This window comes from Benincasa hispida, unplaced genomic scaffold (genome assembly GCF_009727055.1).
Source record: "Benincasa hispida cultivar B227 unplaced genomic scaffold, ASM972705v1 Contig502, whole genome shotgun sequence".
Lineage (NCBI taxonomy): Eukaryota > Viridiplantae > Streptophyta > Magnoliopsida > Cucurbitales > Cucurbitaceae > Benincasa > Benincasa hispida.
In genome coordinates, this window is record NW_024064884.1 from 1 (window position 1) to 24,041 (window position 24,041).

The following is a 24,041-nucleotide window of genomic DNA, read 5'->3' on the forward strand; positions in this document are numbered from 1 at the left end:
ACATTCTTCCCTCCTCAAAGAACTTTCATCCTCAAAAGTTCATTCTTGAAAAAAAAAAAAAAAAAAACTCCGAGGGTGTTACATTCTTCCCTCCTCAAAGAACTTTCGTCCTTGAAAGTTCCTTCTTGAAAAAAAAATTCCGGGGTATTTTGAAGTCCCTGGATGCTAAAGCATAAATCAATTGATAACACATTTTCATAACCTCGTATAAACCGTAATTGATCCTTGAAGTTTTTTTTTTTTTAACGATAAAACCTTCTTGATTCAGAAGTCCTTAGCTTGGATTACTCGTACTCCCTAAAGCTAGTGAACTCATTGCCCATGCAAGAGAATACATACTACCTTGTAATGCTCCAAACCTACTTTTAGTAACTTCTTACTATCAAACTCAACTTTATTGCCAAGTCTATCTCTTATACCAATGTTATATGAAAGATCCAACTTACTTACCTTTGTGCATATACCATTTTTGCTACCTTGAGCTGGATTAATTTCCTTTTTCAAATCAAAAAATTAATGGTCTTGCTAGTTCATGTTTCCAACTTGCACACAAAGTCAAAATCCCTTAAATCTTCCTATGCCCTCAATGATTTATCTCTTAACTAATGAAGCTCTAACATATCATATCAATAGTTCTCAAAACATCTACTGTTACTAGTAACTCCATTTTAACTTATCCTTTTCAACCTTCTATTTCGGTAACAGATTCTTGTGTTAAAATAAAATTCCATACCAATCACCTACATAAGCTATCTTTCAATCTAACACATATTGTCCTAAAGTTCCACATGATAATGAAGTATTTCTTCTTTTATACCAAACAAAATACCTTATAACCTCTCTTATCAAGCCTTCAAAACCTATATTTTACTAAGAGTTTCAAACACATTAATTTTTTTTTTCTCTTTCCAAAAGAGTAAACTTTCTTGGATACTTTTCTTCATTCACACTTATCTCTAATAAAACCACTAAATTCAAGACACCTCCATTTTTTTTTCCACTTTCCATGTGGAACATAATTCTTTTACTAAATTATATTTTATTTAACTCCTCCATAAATCTTATCTCTCTCACTAAGAATTTCCATCTTGTAGAATTCCTCTTGCCAATTTGCATACGTTTAAAACTCCAAAAGACTTTTTGTTCTTTCAAATCTGTCTAACTTGGATCTCCTTTACACAATAGGCTCTGGGTTTAGTCTAGGTATACTAAAATAATCCTTCAACCTAAACAAATAACACATTGCTTTTATCCCCTTTAAGTCCAAACTCATGCCTAACTATTTTGGCTTTCTTTAATGACATCAACTTAGCTAGACATTCCAAAAAATTCTTCATATCATCACATATACTTTGCCTACTCCATCAAGTTCCTAGTATTACCAAAGTGCTTATGACTTATTAATCGTTTTCAACGTTCCTCTAAAAACATTTGGTTTAATATCTCAGAACCTTTAATAAATCTATAGACTCTTCTTCTTTTCCTTCTTATCCATAAAACAACTTTTAACCTTATATTTGAGTACTAGCCTGTGTATTTATACTACCACTATATTGCACCATCCAATATAAAACATAACAATAGTCCTTAATCAAACTTGTCTCGACAATTTATTCCTTGGCTTAAACATATATATACCTTTATTCCTAAACTATCATAACTCTACATAGTTACATCAATCTTTAAGATCTCTAAGCTGAGGTATATATATTTTGTTCATTTCTAACATGATTTCCATGAGATAAACTAGTGCCAAGTGACCTCATAATTTATTCTATTTTATTTTTTTCTCCTTTTGTAGTGTCGTACCTGATAATCCTTCTTATAATAACTTCTAACAAGTCACTGACCTAGCATTAGAACATAACTGGTGCATTTAAGCTAAACAAATATTTTAATGCACAACTATCATAAAACTTGTAATTGATAAAACATACTTGGCGATGACGAGGAATCCGTTCATGGCCATAGGGACAATCTAGACTTACATAGTAAGTCAGTCTACAGAACCCAAAACATGGGCTTTGATACCAATTGTAACGACCCGACCCCTAGGACTTAAGTTAGGCCGTTACTAAATATATGCATGCATGAAACTCAAAACGACACTCGGTTATTACGGAGATAAATACTAATTAAATAAGGTAAGTTCAAAAGACTTTCATTAAATTCAAATACTAAAATAATAATAGGGCACCCGTAAATCATAAAGGATAATAATAAGTTTGAAAATGATTCTTAAAAGTAAGTTTTAAACATCAAAACTAAAAGTTAAGAGAAACATGAAAAGAAATCTAAATCTCATGATACGGAAGCGTAAAAACTAGTCTTAGTGGCTTCGATCACGAATTCGCTTGTCCATCGTCGGTGCATCTCTACCCTTACCTGAAACAACAACATGAGAAAGAATGAGTATAAAATACTCAGTAAGTAAACCCACTACTGTGGTCAGGCTAGACATCTATGTCCTCTAGATACCCACCTCTAGTGAAACATAAAACTGCTCTAGTCCTTATGGGACACATATGCACATGAAACAAGAAGGAGACTGAGTCCTATCCTACTATAGTTAAGTATGGCCACTACCTTTGGTGAATCCCGAAGAAGACACCAAACTGGTGAATCCCGAAGGAAACACAAACTAGTGAATCCCGAAGGAAACACAAATTGGTGAATCCCGAAGGAAACACAAAATCTAATGGGCATTTAATAATTAGTAAGGACATTTGCACAGTCTCAATATCGTAAACATCACTTACGAATCTATGACATACATATAAACCTCGGCTCTACAACATAACACATATACCTCAACATCATGGTTCTACAACATACATGTATACCTCAACATCATCAGATCAAATGCAACCATGGAAGCACATACCATCTCATACTACCATTCAAGTGTCTATGTGCATAAATAAATAATTTGGAATCTCGTAACAGAAACATAATTGATTCATATTATACTATCAATCTATCATGTTGTCATTCTGCCATAACATACATTTATCATGCTGGATACATTTAATGCCTGGCCCGTGGGCAGTTCCAATAGTAAGATTACTTACCTCTAATCGTAAACTCTAGAAACTAGAAGCTCAACTCTTTCCTTGCCCAATGGAACTTTGAATCAAACAAATATTCAAAACAACTTTAATCCTTGTTGGTTGTTGTTCGAAATTTGGAGTCATCAAGAAGTGGGTAACTCAAATCTAAGTCGCAAGCGTTGTGGCCGTTGAAGTTGTATGTTGCGGCGTTAGAGGACATGGTTGGAGATCGTGGGCATTGCCGTTGTTCATTGGAAGGAGAAAACGAACAGATGGGAGGTGGGGTTTGACTTTTTATAAAATAATAAATAATAATAATAATAATAAAACAAAAAGGAAATAAGTATAATTACATTTATTCCTTTTCCTTTTACTATTAAATTCCATTACATTTAATTCTTTTCGTTTTACTATTTAAATTCCTTTCCGTTTCAAAAGAAAATTAATTCCTGCCATTGAATTTCCAATTTGAATAATTTTACCGCCAACAATTAAATTTCCACACTTATACTTGAAGTCTAAAATTCCAAAAATTCCCTCCAACTAATAATAATTACTGAAATTCCAAATATAAAGTTACTGAAATTACATTATTACTAAAAAAATGTGTGGGGTGTTACAGTTGGCTAGTAGAGCTTACGAGTGTGTCTTTATAGGTTATGCTTTAAATAGTAAAGTCTATAGGTTCTATGATCTAGTGAACCAAGTGATCATTGAGTCAAATGATGTTGACTTCTTCGAAGATAGGTTTCCTTTTAAATCAAAGAATAGTGGGGGCTCTAGTTCAAGTGGTATAACCCTAGTTAGAAATCCTAACCCTAGAGAGGAAACTGATCCAGAACCTAGAAGAAGCAAAAGAGCTAGACCGCCAAAGATTTCGGAAATGACTTCCTGACCTACAATGTAGAAGAAGACCCTAAAGATTTAAGAACTGCCTTGTTCTCAGTCGATGCCAACCTATGGCAAGAAGCCATAAATGATGAGATGGACTCACTTGAGTCAAATAGGACTTGAATTTAGTATATCTATCCCCAGGATGTAAGGCAATAAGGTGCAAATGGGTCTTAAGGAGGAACTTAGACATAATGGTCTGTCGACAAATTTAAAGCCAAGTTAGTAGCAAAGGGCTTTAGATAAGAGAAAACGTAGATTTCTTTGACACCTTCTCTCTTGTCACTAGAATTACCTCTATCCGTGCCCTGTTTCTTTCTCGTTGCCCTTTATAACCTCGTAGTACATCAGATGGATGTAAAAATCGCTTTCCTAAACAGTGAACTTGAAGAAGAGATTTACATGGAACAACTTGAGGGTTTTGTTGTCCATGGTCCAAGAAAATAAGGTGTATTAAATTAGAAAAATCTCTCTATGGATTAAAATAAGCTCCTAAGCAATGATAAGAAAATTTTGACATCCTTATCCTATCTAAAGGTTTCAAGGTCAATGAAAGTGATAAATGCATCTACCATAAGTTTGACAATAACCTATGCACCATCTTGTGTCTATATGTAGATGATTTATTTATCTTTGGGTCGAACTTGCATGTTTATAATGATGTGAAATCAATATTGATGCGGAACTTCGACATAAAAGATTTAGGAGAAGTTAGTGTAATTCTTAGGCATAAAAGTAAATAGGTCTGAAAAGGGAATTTCTTTAGATCAATCTCACTATATAGAAAAGATTCTAAAGAAATATAATTACTTTGAGTGTAAACTAGCCTGTACTCCTTATGACCCTAGTGTCAAGTTGTTCAAGAACATTGGTGACAGTGTTGATCAATATGAGTATGTGAGCATCATAGGCAGTCTTAGATACGCTGCCGGCTGTACTAGGCCTGACATAGCTTATGCTGTAGGACTGCTTTGCAGGTTTACAAGTAGACCTAGTAAAGAGCATTGGAATGCTATAGAAAGGGTCATGAGATACTTAAAGAAAACCCAAAACCTAGGATTACATTATCAAAAGTTTCCTACTGTCCTGAAAGGGTTCAACGATACTGATTGGAACTTTCTTTCAGATGATTCAAAGGCTACAAGTTGCTATAGCTTTAATATAGCTGGCGAAGCCGTCTCTTGGAAGTCCAAGAAACATACTATTTTAGCCCAATCTACAATGGAGTCAGAAATGATAGCACTAGCGACAGTTAGTGAAGAAGCAGGTTGGCTTAGAAGTTTGCTATAAGAGATTCCCTTATGGGAAAAGCCGATACCAGCCATATTGATCCATTGCGATAGTACTGCAGCAATCGCAAAAGTTCAGAACCGTTACTACAATGAAAAGAGACGTCAAATACGTCATAAGCACAATACCATTAGAGAGTTTCTCACTACTGGTGTAGTTGGAGTGGATCACACACGGACTGATGAAAATTTGGCAGATCCTTTGATGAAAGGACTGGCCAGAGAAAAAGTTTTCAGAACCTCAGAAAGGATGGGACTCATGCCTATCGAAAAATGAATCACCGTGAGGAAAACCCAACTTGTAGACTAGAGATCCCAAAAAACAGGTTCAACGGGTAATAATTGATCACGGGTGATATATAGTGAATCATGCTAAACCAAACATAGAGTTCCATTCCTATGACTTAAAGTCTGAGCATGATATCCTGAAGCGTAAGAAAAGTTGAACTCAGTTCTTAATGAGATCTATACTTGATGACAAGTGGGGTACCCAGCTACAAGAGTACCCTTGATAGACTCACCTGTGTGAATGTGGAAGTGAAGGCCGCTTCCTATGGAGTTTTTAGGCAAACTCTCTAGAGCATTCACTAAACTGGGATTCACGTTCTAGGCCTTAAAAGCACGGGCTTTCATACGACACCCTAATGACACACTGTGTGAGATGCTGTCAGAGATAGAGTTCAAAACCAAGGATTACTCTAGTATATTTTGAATCATCTACACTATATAAAGGTTCACGTCGTAAGACACCTTTGCTTTTGTATAGTGTTGTATAGACTGAAACTGCTCGATGAAAATCTTTTCTCTCTTTTCCTTTTGTTTAAATTTCCAAGTGGGGGATTGTTGGGTAAAAATTTAACTTTCAAAACAAAGAGCGAACCAACTTTATTGGTTGGAGAATCTCACATTGGAAAATTTGGTGTTGGAAGTCTCATTTATGTACTCAAACCTTGTGTTTTGGGTTTGGGCCCCAAGGGGTACTCATGATTTGTTTCGATGCTGAAGGCCTATAAAAGGCGAAGCCTTCAGCAGTTCGTAAAATACATAATTCTTTCAATAGAGAATTATAAAAGGGTGAAAATTGAGGAAAAGAAATGTGTGTAATTCGCAAATTAAAACATGCAACAAAAAGCAAACTTCTTCGAATTAAAAATAAAGATGAAAATGCAGCAGACACGTGGCATAAATCGAATGCAGCACCACCATTGTTTCCGTAGTAGCTGATCGCACCGAACAATTTCTCGTTGCGCTGCCAAAGTCAAAACTCGAGGACCTTAAACATGGCCACATGGGTGAAAACGCGACGGCTTTAAAGCTATTTCTGGCGCGCGATAGGGAGAGAGAAAGAGAGACGAAGAGGGAGAGAGAGAGAGAGAAGAGATCTACGTTAGGGTTTTCTTGAAATCCCAGAAATTTTGAATAAAAGGTCAGTTGAGCGCGTTATCCACGAATATCTACTGTTTTTGTCTGTTTGATTTGTTATTTTGAGCTTTAATCGCAAAGAAGAAATTGAAACAGGGAAAAAAACAAAACGAATGATGAATTCGGTGAGATTGATTTGGTATTTGAGTATTGTGTGTGAGAAAGAGGTGTGCCTCTTCTTGTTATCATGTGCAGGGAGCGAGTGCGAGAGATTTGGGGAGAGTGAGCGTGGGTCTTTGAGCGAGCGAGCGAGCGAGCGAGCGAGGAAGAAGAGGAGGAGAGAGTGATATACTTTTTCACTTTTAGGGTTCAATTTCTCTGCGTTACCTGCGCCAATTCATCATGGATCGGAAGTTGGTGGTTAGTATTTTCTGTTTTTCCCTATTCGGCTACGTTTTTATGATTTTTCAGTTGTTTCTTCTATTAAGTAATCTGGTTTCCCCGTTAGGTTTTTATTTCATTTTATTAGGTATAAGGTTAGTTTCTGTTTTATCCATCAGCTTACCGATTTGATTTTTGCTGTTTATTCATTTTATGATAGGTTCTTGGTATTCCATGGGACGTCGATACAGAAGGGCTGAGAGACTACATGAGCAAATTTGGGGAGTTGGAGGATTGTATTGTCATGAAGGTCTGCCTTTTTACATTCTTCTTGTGGTACACTCGTACTATTCATTCTTTCTATGGCTTTTAAGCATGCCTTTGTATAGAACCTAGTGTTATTTAAAGTGTGATTGCGCTCACTCAACAGCAATAGTCCTCCGGGTTGAAGCCCAAGCCAGAAAATAAAAAAGTTGTAAATAATATTTTTTATACATTAGAATAAGTAGCATTATGAATATTAAGATAGTGAAATGTTTAAGAATTTATGTGATAGCCTAAGAATGATTAAGGAGTGAATTCTCTGAGAATCAAATACCAAAACTTTATTATCAATCAATGTGTAGTGTATTCAATTCATGTGCACGGTCCCTATTTATAAGGGATTAAACACAAATGAGGGTAAAAAGGATTAACTTAGGGATTTACAAAAATTACCCTAATCCTACCTCCACCATTCTATCCCTCCCAAAAGAAACTCGTCCTTGAGTTTTAAAAAGACGATATAGACTCGTTCAATGAAGCGCGGTCGAATCAACTACCTACATTTTGTTCACAAATTTTTTAATCAAAGAAGCACAACCTAGGATACAAAGCTTTTGCATTGCATGAACAGACTCATCCAATCCAACAAACCCAAAACCACCCACAGAAGAATCATTTGGTGAAGAAAACTCACAAAAAATGTTGGGAAAATTTAATGTGTTTTGGGATGATGGATTGAGTGATTTGGGTATGGGTTGGGTCATAGGCTACGAATTGGACTTGGCCGTGTGGGGCTAGGGTTTGAAAACCCAAATTTTGGTTTAAGGCGTAGAAACTGCAAATGACTTAATGCAAAACGTACAATTAAGTCGGAGTGTCTATATAACAAATAGCCCAATTGTGCTTGGGGATGGGTTCGGGTCAAGGTTTGAACTGGTTTTTTTTTTTTTTTTTTTGGGGGGGGCATTGGCAAAAAACCCTTGCACTCCAAAATTTCGTCCGTCCATCCTCCTCTATAAATTTTGTTCTCAACAATCACCCTTGATTTCTCTATCGGATTGGGTCATGCAAAGCTTGATTTGGAAATAGTCTGCTGACTTCATTATCTTTTGCACGCAATGTTGTCTAGTGTGTTTTTTACCAATTAATTACATTCTGGAGATTGGGCTGGTCGCACCATGGTTGTTATCCTTCTTCCCTCGGCTTCAACATCTTAATGTCTCTTCTGCTTCTACTTTGTTCGATTACTTAAGTTCTTGTCTACTTATTTCAAAACAAACTCGTCTATGCTTTGATTTTGATCCGTGCGTGTGAATACTGCCAACTCCGAGTCTTCAATTCCTTGATTTGCTTTGATTTTGTCTTCTTAAATTCATGTTCTCGACATTCAATGGTGGTTTCTGCAAGATCAAACATCATACATCTTCCCGTACACTCGTTTTTTTTTTTTCCTTCACTGAAAAATCCTGTGGGTTTTTGCCCAAATTCTCATATGCTGTTGAGTGAATTCCCAAAATTTGTTGGAATACGTCATGCATATACAGAAGTCTTCCCTTTATTGAATTCTGTGCTGTTTTATAAACATTATATTCCAAATTTTGAATAATTTTTTTCCCAATAATGATGTTGGAATGTTGATATCGTACTTCTGAGCTTCTCCATCATCTCCTTCAAATTGCTTTTGTTGACGTAGGAATGGGTGTGTTGAATAGGCTTCTGCAATTAGTGTGTGTTGTTTTTGTCATAACCGATAAATAGTTTTTGTCTCTAAACACCAAAGATGAATAGTGTTTGTCCTCTAAAACTATTTGTCTTGTAAATTCGCACTTTTGGACGATTTTTTTTAAATTTTCTTTCTACTTTAAAGGGTTTCTCTGTTAAATTAAAGCGTGCGTTGTTTGAAACAACGAAGCATAGTTACGGACCTTCCTCCTGTGATCAACGTTGCTAAAAGTTTTTTTGCGTCTTCCACCAGCGATAGTCACAAGTTGGCTCAGGTGATTATGCTCTAGGCCTAGAATGAACTAAAGGACGAAGGATTGAATTCTCCAGAATGCAAACAACAAGAGCTTGTTATGCAAATCAAAGTGTATTTAATATTGGAGACGGGTAAGTTTTTTAATAAATGCCTCGGGTGCGTTGCCTAGGCTCAGGCGGCATAGGTTTGATGCCTCGCCTTTGAAAAAGGTGAGCTCACAAAATAAGTGTGCACCTTTTGTAAGCCCAAGACTCAAAGCCTTGGGCCTTGGGGCTTTTTCATTATTTTTAAAAAAATATAAGTAATATATTTATTTTTAATAGAAATAATATTTCCACTTCAACTATACTTCCTTCATAATGTAGTGCTTTTTATATATAGTGTGCCTCACAAAATAAAAAAGCCTGCCCGTTTTCTGTGCGCTTGCGCTTAAAGCCCAAAGGACTATTGTGCTTTATTGCGTCTTGAGCTTTAAAAAGCACGGGAGAAGGACCCTATTTATTAAGGAATTACACACAACTGAGGGTAAAAAAGGATTAAACTAGGGATTACTAAAATCACATAATGCTACCTCCATCATTAATAGCTTTTATTAGGGGACTGGGAGAAAAATGAACACTCTTTTAACTCTTAAGATACTTTTTTAGTTCTTCATAAAACATACTGAAAAGAAAAATAGAGCTTTCAAGCATCAAAGTGCCCACCCCTAGCCTTGTGGCGTGTCGACTTCAAGCAGTATTAAGCACTCCCTCACTTTTTGAAAGCCACATGTCCATGTGACCTAAGGTGTCTACTTCTAAGAATTTGCAAAAACTTTCATTAGCCTTGTTTCTTGAATTTAAAACTCTTTAGCCGGCTAGTTTTCTTTCTGGTGCTCCTCTTGTTGGCTATGGTTTCTTTTTTTTTTTTAATAATTTTTTTGTCAAATGTTTACTTAATGAAAATTGCCCTCTTGATGAAATATAATTTTTATCAGCTTTTTTTCCTGGTGGATTCTACACATGAAGATGGTGAATGTTTGTTGTGACTAATTTTGTATCGTACTTTTTATTTCTGAGTCCTATCTTTACAGCCATATGGTTTGTTTTTTTTTTCTTTTTTTTTTTAATATGTCAGGAGAGGTCAACTGGTCGTTCTCGTGGTTTTGGATATGTGACATTTGCAACCGATGAAGATGCTAAGGTAGGAATATGTTCAACATTTTCTCTTTTTGTTGACTTGACGTTTTTTGATGCTTAACATCTCTTTGTTGCAGAATGCACTATCAAGTGAGCACTTTCTTGGCAACAGAATGATGGAAGTTAAAGTTGCCACACCTAAGGTTAGTCTCTCTCTCTCTCTCTCTCTCTCTGTCCCCTCTACTTATTTGCACTCCCTTACACACATTTTCCTTCTGCAGAGTGATCTTCATTTTATCTTCTTGTTTGTTTGTTTGTTTAAAAAAAAACTAATAAATCATAAGAAGTGCAAGTACTTTGTTTTCATGTGTATGCATACAACTGAATTGGATGTGGACTTCATATTTTTCTGTTGACAGGAGGAGATGAGAGCACCTCCAAAGAGAGTCACTAGGATTTTTGTAGCAAGGATCTCACAATCTGTGACTGAGGCTGCCTTCCGCAGGTAGTTTGGTGTGGTTTTCTGCTATTTCTCCGCCTTTTATATTCGATCGTTTGAAAATGAATGTTGAGGCACTTCTTTAGAAAAATGGACGTTGTAACTGTATATTTGAAAGTTGAAACATATGTTTTGAATCGAAATACAACCCCTAGAAATGATCTTGTTAGCTGGAAATAGATTAGGGATGAATGGTTAATTTAAGGAGGATAAACAATAAAAATTCTGGCCCTTTCTCAGGCATATTTCCTTTCATTTTTCAGTCATTCCATACTTGAAGTCTATAAACCATGGACATTTTAGCTAGGGTGATGTTATTCTGTCCATCATGTGTTGAATGTTTCAACAGTCAATGTTTATCAAAATAGTGATATTGGACACCCTTTTTTTTTAATTTTTTTTTTTTTATGTTTGTGCTAACACGATAGATCGGCTTGCGAGGAAGATACCTTCGCTATTTGGGAATTTCTGTTGTATTCTTTGTCGGCAGGTAGAGGAAGATGACCTAATAAGTGGAAGCAAAAGAGCAATGCAGAAAAGGTGACTTGGATATTCAGAGTGTGCACACATAATGTATAATGAAGGGGAGATGTTCATATAAGACATATGGTGCTGAAGTTGATCGGCCGTGGCAATAGCTCCAAAACTAAGTTCCCAAAGGACAATTTTAATCTTCTTTTAGATATGAATTTGCCAATTCACCATGTAAAGATTACTCAAATAGGACAGGAGAATCCACAAAATCTTCCACGAGGGATTTGATTGTATAAATGTTGGATGGATCAAGGGATCAAGACCAAGAGTGATTGCGATTCCTTAAGGTAACCAAGGAGAGAAGCTATGAGAGATTAGCCCATTCTTGTTCTAGACTTTTATACAATAACATTTCATTGTACTTGTGGTGTGATGTGTTGCTTATTCGTGCTTCTTTACATACTTGAAGTAGATGTCGATCACAAAAGGAATATACCTCCTATTATGTCGGAACTAGAAATTTGATTGAGAATTGTTGGTGAAGATGGAAGAGGAAGTTGGAGTTGATTGAGAAGAACAGGGAAGAAAATGCAACGGGAACCAGAAAAAGAATGAATTAGGTAAAAAGATGCTTGTCATAGATCATCTAAGGAAGTTTGAGATCCGAGATGGTTGAGGACCTGCTAATGAATCTTTGTAGCTAGAAATCTGATGTGGAATTATCAGTTAATAGGAGGTACATACTAATTTAGAAGAGAATAGGGGAAAAGTTGGAAGAAAAATATTGAATTAGACCTATAACGTACAGGTTATGGAATGTTGATGAAATAGTTTGTGGAGACAGGAAAAATTGAAAACCTCTTCTTGAAGCTTCGTAGCAATGTGGAAAAGAAAGAACATAAAGAGGTGGCAGTTGGAAAATTATGTATTTGCTAATTTTCCATTCACATCATTACATGTGGCCTAAGCAGTGTGGATAAACATATGAGATATGGATACGACTCGACATAGACGCTATGGCATGCCATTTTTTTTTTTTTTACAATATGGGACACGAACATGACAAAAACACATTTAAAAATATATATTTTATATAAATATATTATTTTTATACAATAATTCAATAAGGAAATTCGAACTCAATGTGAAGTTTTACATAATTTCATGAAATTATCGCCCCCAGTGGTCGGCCCCTTTGGGAAGAGCTTGGGTCTTTTGGTCTTACTGGCATAGAGGTTCTAAGTTTGAATATTCAACTGAGCTTAGCAACAAAAACCCTTGATGTCTCAGGAGTTTGGACCTTGGGGTGGGTGCCCTAGGTATAGGGGGCAAAGTGCTAACTCCCATTTATAAAAAGACATTTAATTCCATAAAATTAATTATTTTTACTAACATGGGAAGGAAACCAGTTCCATTCCTGGTTTTTCTTTTTGTTGGTCTCTCTTAAAAATCCATTAACTCAATCAACAAGGACCTTATGACTTTCTGAAAAAGCCGTCATCCTGACGGGATTTCGGAGAGAAGAATTGTAGTATCCTTGGGTTGACAGCAGGCCATGTAGAATCAACTAAGACATTATTCAAGCATTTTGTAGATTTGACGTCCCTTCAGGATGAAAATGAATTTTATGGGTTTTAATGTTTTTCTAATTTTTTTTTGCAGTCATTTTGAGAAATATGGAGAGATAACAGATCTTTACATGCCAAAGGTACGGTTTCCTTTTTACTAAAGTGGGAAATTAGTTCTGTGGTTCTACTACTGTCTCGTGTAAAAGTAAATCAGGAAGGGGATTTTTATTCTTATTTTCACTTGTCAGGAGTCCACGCACTATGCGAATTGGGCAATGTCCATTTTATATATTGATTTGATGTCCACATGTGGTTTGCCCATGCTTATGTGCAATCTATATGATATATTACTGACATGATTTAATGTTTCCTTGTTTAATTCAGGACCAGGGATCAAAAACCCATCGTGGAATAGGTTTCATCACTTTTGCAAGTTCAGGTTGGATTATATTTCTATATTGATATATGATTGTAGAGTTCAAAAACCCATCGTGGAATAGGTTTCATCACTTTTGCAAGTTCAGGTTGGATTATATTTCTATATTGATATATGATTGTAGAGTTCAAGTTGCCAATTTTAGTGTCTCACCTGGTAAGACAAGACAACCTCCTTGAAGTGTCTTGCCTTGTTTCTTGAATTTAAAGTATTAGAAAAAAACAAATAATAAGATCACAAAAGGTAGCAGTGCTCATGCTGCCTTGCCTCTTTCCATGGTTTTCTTTTTCCTTTCGCTTTACACCAAACTCTTGAAGATAAACATCTCAAAGAAAGACAAGTTCTTTTCCTTGGTTGACCATGGTTCAAGATTGTTGATGACTTGATGTCATCTAGAGGTTGTCTTCTATTGATCTTGGGTTGTAATGGTATGTCCTTATGAGTGGAGGATTTGGACCATATTCTTACAAAGTGCACCTTTTCAACTAGTTAGTTCCTGGGAGAGGTCTCCTAGCTGTTTGGATGGTGTGTGTGTATATATTATAAAAAATATAAATAAGAAAAAGACTGAACTTTCATTGAGAAATATGTAAGAATGCAGTTACCATGGAAGGACGGAGGGAGTTTGTTTTACATTAATGATTTTGTCCTACTCCTATTAAGCACAACACACTTTAGTTTGAATAATGTGTGCACTGTTAGAGTCTGGCAGGTATTGGACACTCCAACACTTAGAAACTTGTTAGCTTAATACACATGCACTAGACATAAGTTGTACCTGGTACAAATTGACTATGAGTTGGGGAAACTTGTTTGCCATGCATCGAACATTTGTTAATCATAACTAAATAGATCAATAGTAACAACTGATTTTAGCGAATTGAGAGTTATTGGGATAAAGTTTGGGATGTATCCACTTTAATAGTTCATTTGTGACTTGTTATTGGTTCATTGGTAAATCATGTGCTCATAATGTTTTCCAGCGGGTAACATCTCTAAATAGTTAATTTGTGAGTCTGTGACTAAATATTGTTGTAATTATCCTCTTTAATGACACTAGTTCTTGGATCCGCTTCTTGTAAGTTGTAATTTTTGCTTATGAAAAGCTCTTCTATAGGGTACCCCCCCCCCCCCGCGTGTACCTTGTGCTTGAAATTGCCCTTCTTTCCGTCAAATCAAAGAAAAATCCTTTTCATGGTTGCCTATGGTTTCAATTTCGAGGCACTGAATGTGGTAACTCATGTTTTGCAGATTCTGTGGAAAATTTGATGGCTGATACTCATGAATTGGGAGGTTCTACTGTGGTTGTTGATAGAGCGACCCCTAAGGTAAGATTTTTGCAGTTGACTATTTAACACTATATTTATCTTCCAGATATTTCATATTTTAAATTTGTACATCTAATGAAAGGTAGATATATATTATCTTTCCAGGATGATGATTTCAGGCCCATAGGGAAAATGCCGCAGGGGGGTGGTGGGGGTGGATACGGTGCATACAATGCTTATATTTCTGCCGCAACAAGATATGCAGCACTTGGTGCTCCTACCTTATATGACCATCCGGGCTCAGTTTATGGGAGTATGTATCTCTGATACCATTCATGTAATGCTTGGTCTTGGTAAACAGTGTTATATGTTGATTTACCTTGTCCTTGGATCAGGAAGGGAAATTCGAGGGATGGGGAAAAAGATTTTTGTTGGTAGGCTCCCACAAGAAGCATCTGCTGATGATCTCCGACAATACTTTGGTAGATTTGGCCGTATATTGGATGTCTATGTTCCGAAGGTAAAAACTAGATTTAGTTAATGCTGATTTTGTGAGAGTGGCTGATTTGAGATATAAGCCTAAAGATCCTGTTATTACTGATCAATGTAGGATCCTAAAAGATCTGGTCATCGAGGTTTTGGTTTCGTAACTTTTGCTGAAGATGGTGTAGCAGATCGTGTATCTCGAAGATCTCATGAGATTTGTGGACAACAGGTATGTTTCTGCATGCCACTTTGCTTGCTAGAAGGAAGCATAATTGTCTTGTGTTTGAACATCTAGATTGTTTAGAGTAGAGTTTGTATTTTTGTAACCTAATTGATGTATACATGCTTGTAGACATGGACATGAAACACTATATATATTTCTGAAGCATTCCATTATATGAGCATTTTCAGTTCGAACTTTTTGGGTGTGGATCCCTTTCAGTAATTTTCTTTTCTTCTCTGTTTAGGCTCTCTCTGCGGTGGGTTGATTAATTCTTTTTACTTCAATCAAGTATATAATCTCACCGTTGGATTCTGCAGGTTGCTATTGATTCAGCCACTCCTCTTGATGATGCTGGAGCTGGAGCTGGAGCAGCTGGAGCAAGTGGAACTTTTATGATGAATAGCGCCGCAGAATCTTTTGGCGGCTATGTGGGACCTATGAGGACTTATGGACGGATGTATGGAAGCCTGGACTTCGATGATGTAAGTGCCTCTGTTTTATTTCCTATTTGAATTTATATTTAAGTTGGCTAGCATTCAGGTGGTGATTGGTAGGTCGTCCACCATATAACATTTATTGGTAAATCCATATTCACTAGTTTAATGATTGAAAATTGAAATTACGCAGATGAAAATTTCATGTGTATATGATATAACTATATAAGTTGCTTTTTCCTCAAAATCTAAAGTACTTGCACCATGTAGATATTATTTGGTACAATATCAATAAGTTACGTCAAATTATTGGGTCAAGCATTTTACTATATATCATGAGATGGACTACTCAGTTTAGAGTCTTTAAAAAGAAACTCCAACAATAATCATCTTGAATCTTTAGTGGGCATTATTTGAGGGTGCTTCTAGAACTAAGTGTATTTTTAGAAAGAATACTTCAGAATTCATTTTAATGTTTGGTTCAAAATTTCTCAGAGTGCTTTCGAGTAAAATACTCTAGTAAACGATACAATACAGTACAAGTACTTCTCCACAAAAGAACTCAAGAAGTGGTTTGAAATGTAAAGCATTTTTAATCTCACTACACAACATGATTTTATTTTTTTGTTCTCTCTTTTAAAGACATGATTTTTCTTTTTTTTTTTTTTTTGGGTAAGATTAGTTTGTTTTTATTATGCAGTGGGGTTATGGAATTGGTGGTGGAAGACCATCTAGAGCAGACTGGAGGTATCGGCCATACTAAAGAGAGACATTCAGCCTTGAAGTAGTGATGGGTTGATAAATCAACAGAAATGAACTGCCCTATTTATGAGGAGATATTCGGAGTTTTGGCCTTTGTAGAGTCAATATCTTTGGATGTGTGTTTTATTGCATTCTTTCCTTTCTTTTTTTCCCTAACTGAAACATGTTGGGTTTGGGTCGGGGTTCGAAGGGTAGGTTGGTTTATGTACCCTTGGTTAGAAGTTATTAGTTAGTAGTGTATTCTTCTCTAACTCTGCTTTAAGAAATTCCATTTTACGATTTTTTTTTAAGGATGGTTTGGTTTTCCACGGACAATTAATTAGATTCCAATGTCACAGAATAGTGATTACTGATCACTTGCCATTCTGCTTGATCTGCCCCAATCATATATTCTCAATTGGACAACATTCAGTTTAATTAGCACATCACTGAAGACGTGCAATTTAAAACTGGCACAAATAGTCAAATATTTTGTAGTATAACGAACACAATTGTTGCTATTATTGGAAAATATATTTAAAAACTGCTACTATAGTATCAACGACGGCAGCAGTTCAAGTGTTCATCTTTAGATCCCATTCTAAAACCCTTATTGCAGCGGTTACATAGTATTCAACATATTTGAGAAATGTTGCTAGAACCCTCTTAACACAGCTAGGAGTTCGTAAATTGCTGCAAAATGTGTTGTAGCAGTTCATAACTATTGCAATAGCTCAATAAAATCGCTGCTCCAGATAGGGTTGGCAACGGGGGCGAGCCTAAAATTTGATTAAAATTTGAGCTTGACTTTTGGACTTAGATTTATAATTTAGATATTTAATATTTGATTATATACGTTATAAACACACATAAATAAGTTATTTTTATATATTATAATATAATATTTGTAAAGTATTAAAAATATAAATATATCAAATCGGGGTCGGGGTTGGACAGGGATACCATCCCGTGCCCGCCGTCCCTGGACGGTACCCCAAAAAATTTCTCCGATTTGAACGCCCATCTCCGGTCAAACTGAAAATTTCCCGCCTCGATCGGGGCGGAATCCCGATTCCGTGGGGAATTTTGTCAATCCTAGCTACAGATCAAATTTCCTTCAGTGGTCTCAGATGGAGATCTCTAGTATTTCCCAACCATTTATTTTATAAATTCTTTCTCCTTGTAAGTACCAGGTTTCAATTTAGCACAGGGAAATCATACTGGATAAAAAGTATTCTCCAATTTTTTTCTTCATTCTGAAGTTATTGTCCGCATCCTTTTATTGCCTCAAATAGAACCATCATCATTACAAATACCAGATCAAGGAAATCCTTGTAAGATAAGGAAACATTAAGTTAAAGCAAAACAAATTTCAATACATTATACATTAATACAAGAGTTGTTTGTCTCAACAAATAACTTACAAGAATTTTCTTACTGGGGGGAAGGACCTTGGCCATCACTAGCCCTCGGTGTAAACAGTACAGATAACTAATAAATTCAGGGTGACAATGAATAACTTGGTTTCTATAAAACGATAACGATGGCAAAATTAATAGTGCCTCCATGTTTTCTGGAACATACATTTGGAGGTGATAAATCAAAAAGAGCTACAGGAAAAAAAATTACCCCTTTTTGGAGTATCAAAGTATTACCATGAGATCCACTATTGTTTAACACTGTGTCAATATCTCAGCTCCATCATTGGTTATTAAGATGGTGTGTTCAAATTGTGCTGATAGGCTTCCGTCTTCTGTTACGACGGTCCAGTTATCATTCCACATGACAGGATTTATGCTACCAATGGTTAGCATCGGCTCTGCAGAAGAATTAAAAAATGTGCACAATAAAAATCCCCAATGGAGCACAAGATGACAAAGGTATAAATTCTAATGTCAACAAAATATTGTACAAATTACATGCCAACAAGAGCTTTGAACTGTGTTCAAGTCGTGGCGGTAGTTGAAGAATATGCTAGGTTCTTGCAAGTTTGAGTCTTGGAAAATATTACACAAGCCCTAGTTCAGTTGTAGTATGAGTGCTTATTGTTGTATGTATGGCAAGAAGAGCAAGGGAAGAAAGACACTCTTTTGATCAGTTGAGAAACACCTTTTGCATGCTCAATCAAAATTAAATCATCATTGGTTTTCTAGAGCAAGGAGAGAATTGATGGGCTGAATCTAGAAGCCGAATAAGAAAAGTAGTAAAGTTGAACTTACAGAATTGAGAGCTGAAATCGATCACACAATTGCAGCTATAAACGATTCACTCAACAAAAGTTGGTGTTCACATAATAAAAAGTCCACAATTGAAACGTTTATGGTGATTAACTTTTCTCGCCTACATCCATCATAAGTTTTAAATGCCTAAAAATTAGAATTTATACCACAATAAAGGTAGATTATCATGATGCTATCAATTTGGCGATATGAGTTGATAACTTAACCCCACATTCCGGCCTACCAAATTTGACTACGGAAGACATTCTCAATTTCATATAGAGAGCACTCTTTAATCTAAAATCTTGACTCTTATACAAGATTGTTCAAAGGTTGAGTTTCAAGCTGTAAGAATAAAGATAAAGTGACTTTGCTTTTGCTGGGATGAAAAATATTTAGTATCCCATAAGTGTAGCAACTAGCAAGGAGCTCCAGGTGGTAATAGCATGACAAGGAACAGGTTGGTAAATGTAGAACTCCTCCATTAAATATTTCTAAATTCAGAAATATTATCCAGCTGCATTCACTCCTCAGGGTGGGTACTGGTCTTGAGAACATGGTTGGCTTGAGCCTTGAAGTTTCCTCATTAGTGACTCTTTTCATAGGGTCTTTAACTTAAACATGCAGGGCCAAATACATTAATGTTTTGGGTGTTAAGAAGCCAGCAAGTGGAATTTGAGTTTAGGATTCAGCTGAATCTTCTTTAACTTGGGAAGATTTGCTGCACCCAGACGGAGGAGACAAACTATGGCTACCAGAGAGCTCTTGTTACTTCTCATTAAAGTCCGTACTCTAAGCTTATGATAGGTAAATGTAGAGCCTTAAATGCCCATTTTTGTAGGGTCCTTTAAATGGTTACGATCCTAAAAGGGCAAGTGTTTCTAATGGTAGCTGCTCATAGGGATATAAACACTAGGTAAGGTATTCCAGTTTTGAAAAGACATACTGCAAAACATACACATTAATCTTTCATTACAAAGTGCTCATTTCTTTAGAAAAAAAACTTCAAAGAACGAACTTTAGAAATGTAAATCTTGCAGAATCTCTCTTACTGAATAAGGGACCATGGCAGTGGATATAGGTCAACTGCCGAGCACAACAAATATTAGTTCTGCTGTTAAAGGCTAAGCTACAAAAAGAACAACCTACCGAAAGCTAATCAATCAGTTAAAGCCACGAACAATAACCAAATACATCAGAACAAGTTCAAACAAGAACAATGACAGAAACTTAACAACATTAATAATAACAGCTAATGGTTTTCCTTCGCACCAAGTGTTGTTACATTCAAATATTAACTACTAATTATTATACAAGTTTAACATTTAATTGAGATAGTAAATTTGAATTTTTTTTTTCTTTTATCAAATTAAGTATAAAACCTATATGTTTTTGTTAACTGAGGTGTTAAAACCCGTGTCATAAATTCACTAGATTGGGAAATCCCATAACAAACAGTTTTAACACACTATTTCAATATTCTATTCTCTCTACTTCCTCATATTTATCTCCTTTGCTCTTTTAAGAGAAATTGGCCAAAAGAGGAGTATTAACTGATGTGGAGCTTGTTTGAGCTATACAACATCTGGATTAGGTTGTATCTGAGAGGAGACAGCCATACAAGACATGCTGCACCAGTGACTGATAAAAAAATATACACTACAGTGGGTTTAAACTTCCTTAAAGAGAGCGAGATACACATGCCTCAATCTAATTGTTTGTGGGTTTGTTTCTCAATATTTACTTCAATTTCCTCGGTGATAATCTCCCCAACACTAGAAAATTTAGAATGACGAGATTTACATTGAAGTATTACAACATAATCTTACATTTCCAATCTTCCGCATACTTCGATATCTTAGGTTACTAAGAATCAGTTGAACCAAGGTGCCTTCCAGAAGATGCTAGATGAAATTTCGAAAGAAATAGGGTGGCTGAGTTAGTAGAATTTGACTGAGAAGAAACAACGCATGGTACACAATTGGCTCGAAACAGCAAAGATTATTTTGAATTAGACATCATGAGATTTTGAATCTAATGGTGGGATTGATGTTTTAGATGATCACTTCCATGATCATAGTGAGTGGTGCTGATTGTTTTCCTTTTGTATAGGTTTTCATTTTATGCAGAAACCTAATTTTCAAGTTTCAAGAGGAATGGCCGCCTGATGCAGACAGAGGTTATTTATGATGCATGGTGGCAAGGTGGAGAAAAATATTATAATCATTTAGGCTCTAGTACCAGATTGTTGGAGGACAAAAACAAGGATGAAAAATATAAGATTTCTTTGGTTCAGCTAAATTTGGATGGATTGTTTTTAAAAAAATTTACGTAACGCTAAAATCCCAATGATTCAAATCATACTAGAGATATAATTAAAAATGTAATTTCATTCAACCACTTTATATATGAACTTTTCATTGATGACTATCGCTTAATTTACTTATAGCGGACTTCATTTGCATATTTCAAGTAATCATCCGAGAACAAAAATATACTATACAGGAAAACTAAAACAAATTGAAATATAATACCAATTGTAAAGGTTTGATTCAACACCATGCGCCCAGCATCATTGTTCCCTGAAAGCATTAAGAACTCGTGCTCAAGTATCTTGCAAATTTTTTTTTTTTTTTCGTGTGTTTGGTTAAAGAATGCGAGCACTTCACAGTACAACGCAAAAGCATATAAACTGAAGAGCAGGAAACCTTTTCTTGAGCAAATTATGATGAGAAAAATGCACCAGATAGAGTGATGAGGTTCCACCATACGATCCATATATGTCATTTATTCACAAAGTAAATAATTTTTTAACTTCATCATAAGCGACACAAAACTTCGCTTTAAAGAATATTCTTCACAACTAAACAGTTTCCGTTATGATCAAAAGAGAGGCTAACTATACTTCATATGGATCTTATGACTTCATTACACTTTCATTATATTAAATTAGTTACTTTATAACCATGAGCATAAAGAACTTTTAATGATCAAGACCATGTTCGATCAACCAGCATGACACAAAAAGCACACTGTGAAAGCGAGCATCTAAAGAAGGGAATAATTACTGAAGTGAAGAATAACTGGATCAGCATGAAACACACGTCCAACGCCGTGGCCAACAAACTGTCGAACTACACCAAATCGATGTTTATCTGCATGGTCGCTTGATTAAAGAAACAGAGAAAATTATGAGAAAGGATATTTCCATTAATTCACAATAATCCTATTAATGACCAGCTGCATTGACACAATCATCTGTTAGTAAAGTAAAATTTCTTTGATATGAATAAGTTCAAATCTGAGTGTAAAACTCTTAGGTTTGAGAAAGAATCAGAATGCTCTATTCATTCACTAAAGATATGAATATATACAAGTGTACAAAGCATAGAAAAGGAAAATATCACAAAATATTTACAAGAATGGAAAATCCTAATTATAGAATTATAACACTCACCCTCAAGTTGGAGCATATATGTTAATCATGCCCAACTTGTTACATAGATAATCTATACGTCTTCCATCCATGCTTTCGTGAAGATATCTCCTAATTGTTCTCCAGTCTTCACATATCCTGTAGATACAAACCCTTGTTGAATTTTCTCACGTACAAAATGGCAATCAACTTCAATATGTTTAGTTCTTTCATGAAATACTGGATTAGACGCAATATGAAGTGCTGCTTGATCATCACACCACAACTTTTGTCGGTTTGGTGATTTCAAATCCCAACTCAACAAGAATCAGAATGCTCTATTCATTCACCACAGATTGTGTCATTGCTCTATATTCTGATTCTGCACTTGAACGTGACACCACATTTTGCTTCTTACTCTTCCAAGAAATCAAATTACCACTAACAAAAACACAATACCCTGAAGTTGATCTTCTGCTCCTTTAGATCCTACCAATCGGTGTCTGAGAACATTCAATATTAGTATGACCATAATCCTTATATAATAACACGCCCGGGAGCAGCCTTAAATAACAAAGAATCTGTTCTAATGCAGGCCAATGATCAACTGTAGGGCATGACATGTACTGACTCACAATACTTACTGAATAGGTTGTGTCGGGTCGAGTCACTGTACACTGTAAGGTAATTAAGTTTTCCCACTAACCTCCTATATCTTTCAAGATCTTTTAGCAATTCTCCATCTTTTATGAGCTGTAAGTTGGGCATCATTGGGGTATGGCCTGGCCCTTAACTTTCCTGTTTCAGTCAACAAATCAAGTACATATTTTCTCTGTGATAATAGAATTCCTTTCTTGCTTCTTATTACCTCAATTCCTAAGAAGTATTTCAACACGCCCAAATCTTTTGTATGGAATTGACTATGAAGAAAGGTCTTTAGAGACTGAATACCTAAAGCATCATCATCAGTAATCACAATATCATCCACATATACGACTAACAAGATGACACCACCCTCAGATCTCTTAAAAAAGACTGAATGATCTGGCATGCTCTTCCGCGTTCCAAAGCTTTTAATCACCTGACTAAATTTACCAAACAAAGCTCATGGGCTCTGCTTTAATCCATACAAAGATTTACGAAGGCGACACACAGTTCCATTCTCCTCCTGAGCAACAATCCCTGGTGGTTGCACCATATACACCTCTTCTTGAAGATCACCATGAAGAAATGCATTTTTAATATCAAGCTGATGTAAAGACTTATGATTGATTGAAGCTAATGAAATAAACAATCGCACAGATGCCATTTTTATTACAGGAGAAAAAGTATCAGCATAGTCAACGCTATAAGTTTGTGTGTAGCCTTTCGCTACAAGGCACGCTTTTAACCGAGCAACAGAACCATCAGGATTGACTTTAACCGCAAACACCCATTTGCAACAGATAGCCTTCTTTCCTGCAGGGAGAGAAACTAAATCCCAAGTACAATTATCATCTAAGGCAGTCATCTCCTCCACCATTGCGGCACACCAACCAGGATGAGACAGAGCCTCATGAACAGTTTTAGGAATGGATACAGACTCTAAGGATGCAATGAATGAACATGTGAAAGGTGACAAATGATCATATGAAACAAAAGAGGAAATAAGATGAGCACATGTACGTTTACCTTTACGAAGAGCAACAGGGAGATCATCACTCGTTTCTGGATCCATTGACGAAGAAGACTCTGGTACAGGGCATGGAACTGAAGGAGGTTGTCGTTGAGTATAGACCTTAACGATGGGTGGAAGAGTAGAGGTAGCCACAGGTAGAGATGAATCAGGAAGAGGATTGAAGGGAGAAGTAACTGTGTAGACAAGGAAATCATCCTCTACTTCCTTATGCTCCCCCTGACTCTTATTCGGAGAGAATGATGGTGATGAAAAAAATGGGGTATGTTC

General features: G+C 35.9%; 2 protein-coding genes across 3 annotated transcripts in view; one reads left to right on the plus strand and one right to left on the minus strand.

Moving 5' to 3' along the window:
• Positions 1-6,502: 6,502 nt before the first annotated feature.
• On the plus strand, positions 6,503-16,839 carry LOC120069555 (RNA-binding protein Musashi homolog 1). 2 transcript variants are annotated; one of them, XM_039021342.1, is made up of 14 exons: positions 6,503-6,656; positions 6,848-7,012; positions 7,194-7,283; positions 10,332-10,397; positions 10,471-10,536; positions 10,753-10,838; positions 12,969-13,014; positions 13,259-13,313; positions 14,562-14,638; positions 14,744-14,891; positions 14,974-15,098; positions 15,189-15,293; positions 15,605-15,769; positions 16,422-16,839. In XM_039021342.1, the coding sequence occupies exons 2-14, from the start codon at positions 6,995-6,997 to the stop codon at positions 16,482-16,484; spliced, it is 1,110 nt and encodes a 369-aa protein (XP_038877270.1). In that variant the 5' UTR covers positions 6,503-6,656; positions 6,848-6,994; the 3' UTR covers positions 16,485-16,839. The 2 variants fall into 2 exon arrangements, with proteins under 2 accessions (XP_038877270.1, XP_038877271.1); XM_039021343.1 differs by having other exon boundaries at positions 6,556-7,012.
• A 978-nt stretch (positions 16,840-17,817) lies between these two features.
• LOC120069554 (methionine aminopeptidase 1D, chloroplastic/mitochondrial) overlaps positions 17,818-24,041 on the minus strand; it is a 40,992-nt gene continuing 34,768 nt past the window's right edge. The window contains 3 exon segments of the mRNA XM_039021340.1: positions 17,818-18,281; positions 21,216-21,263; positions 21,750-21,847. Coding sequence (XP_038877268.1) covers positions 18,136-18,281; positions 21,216-21,263; positions 21,750-21,847 — 292 coding nt within the window. The 3' untranslated portion in view covers positions 17,818-18,135.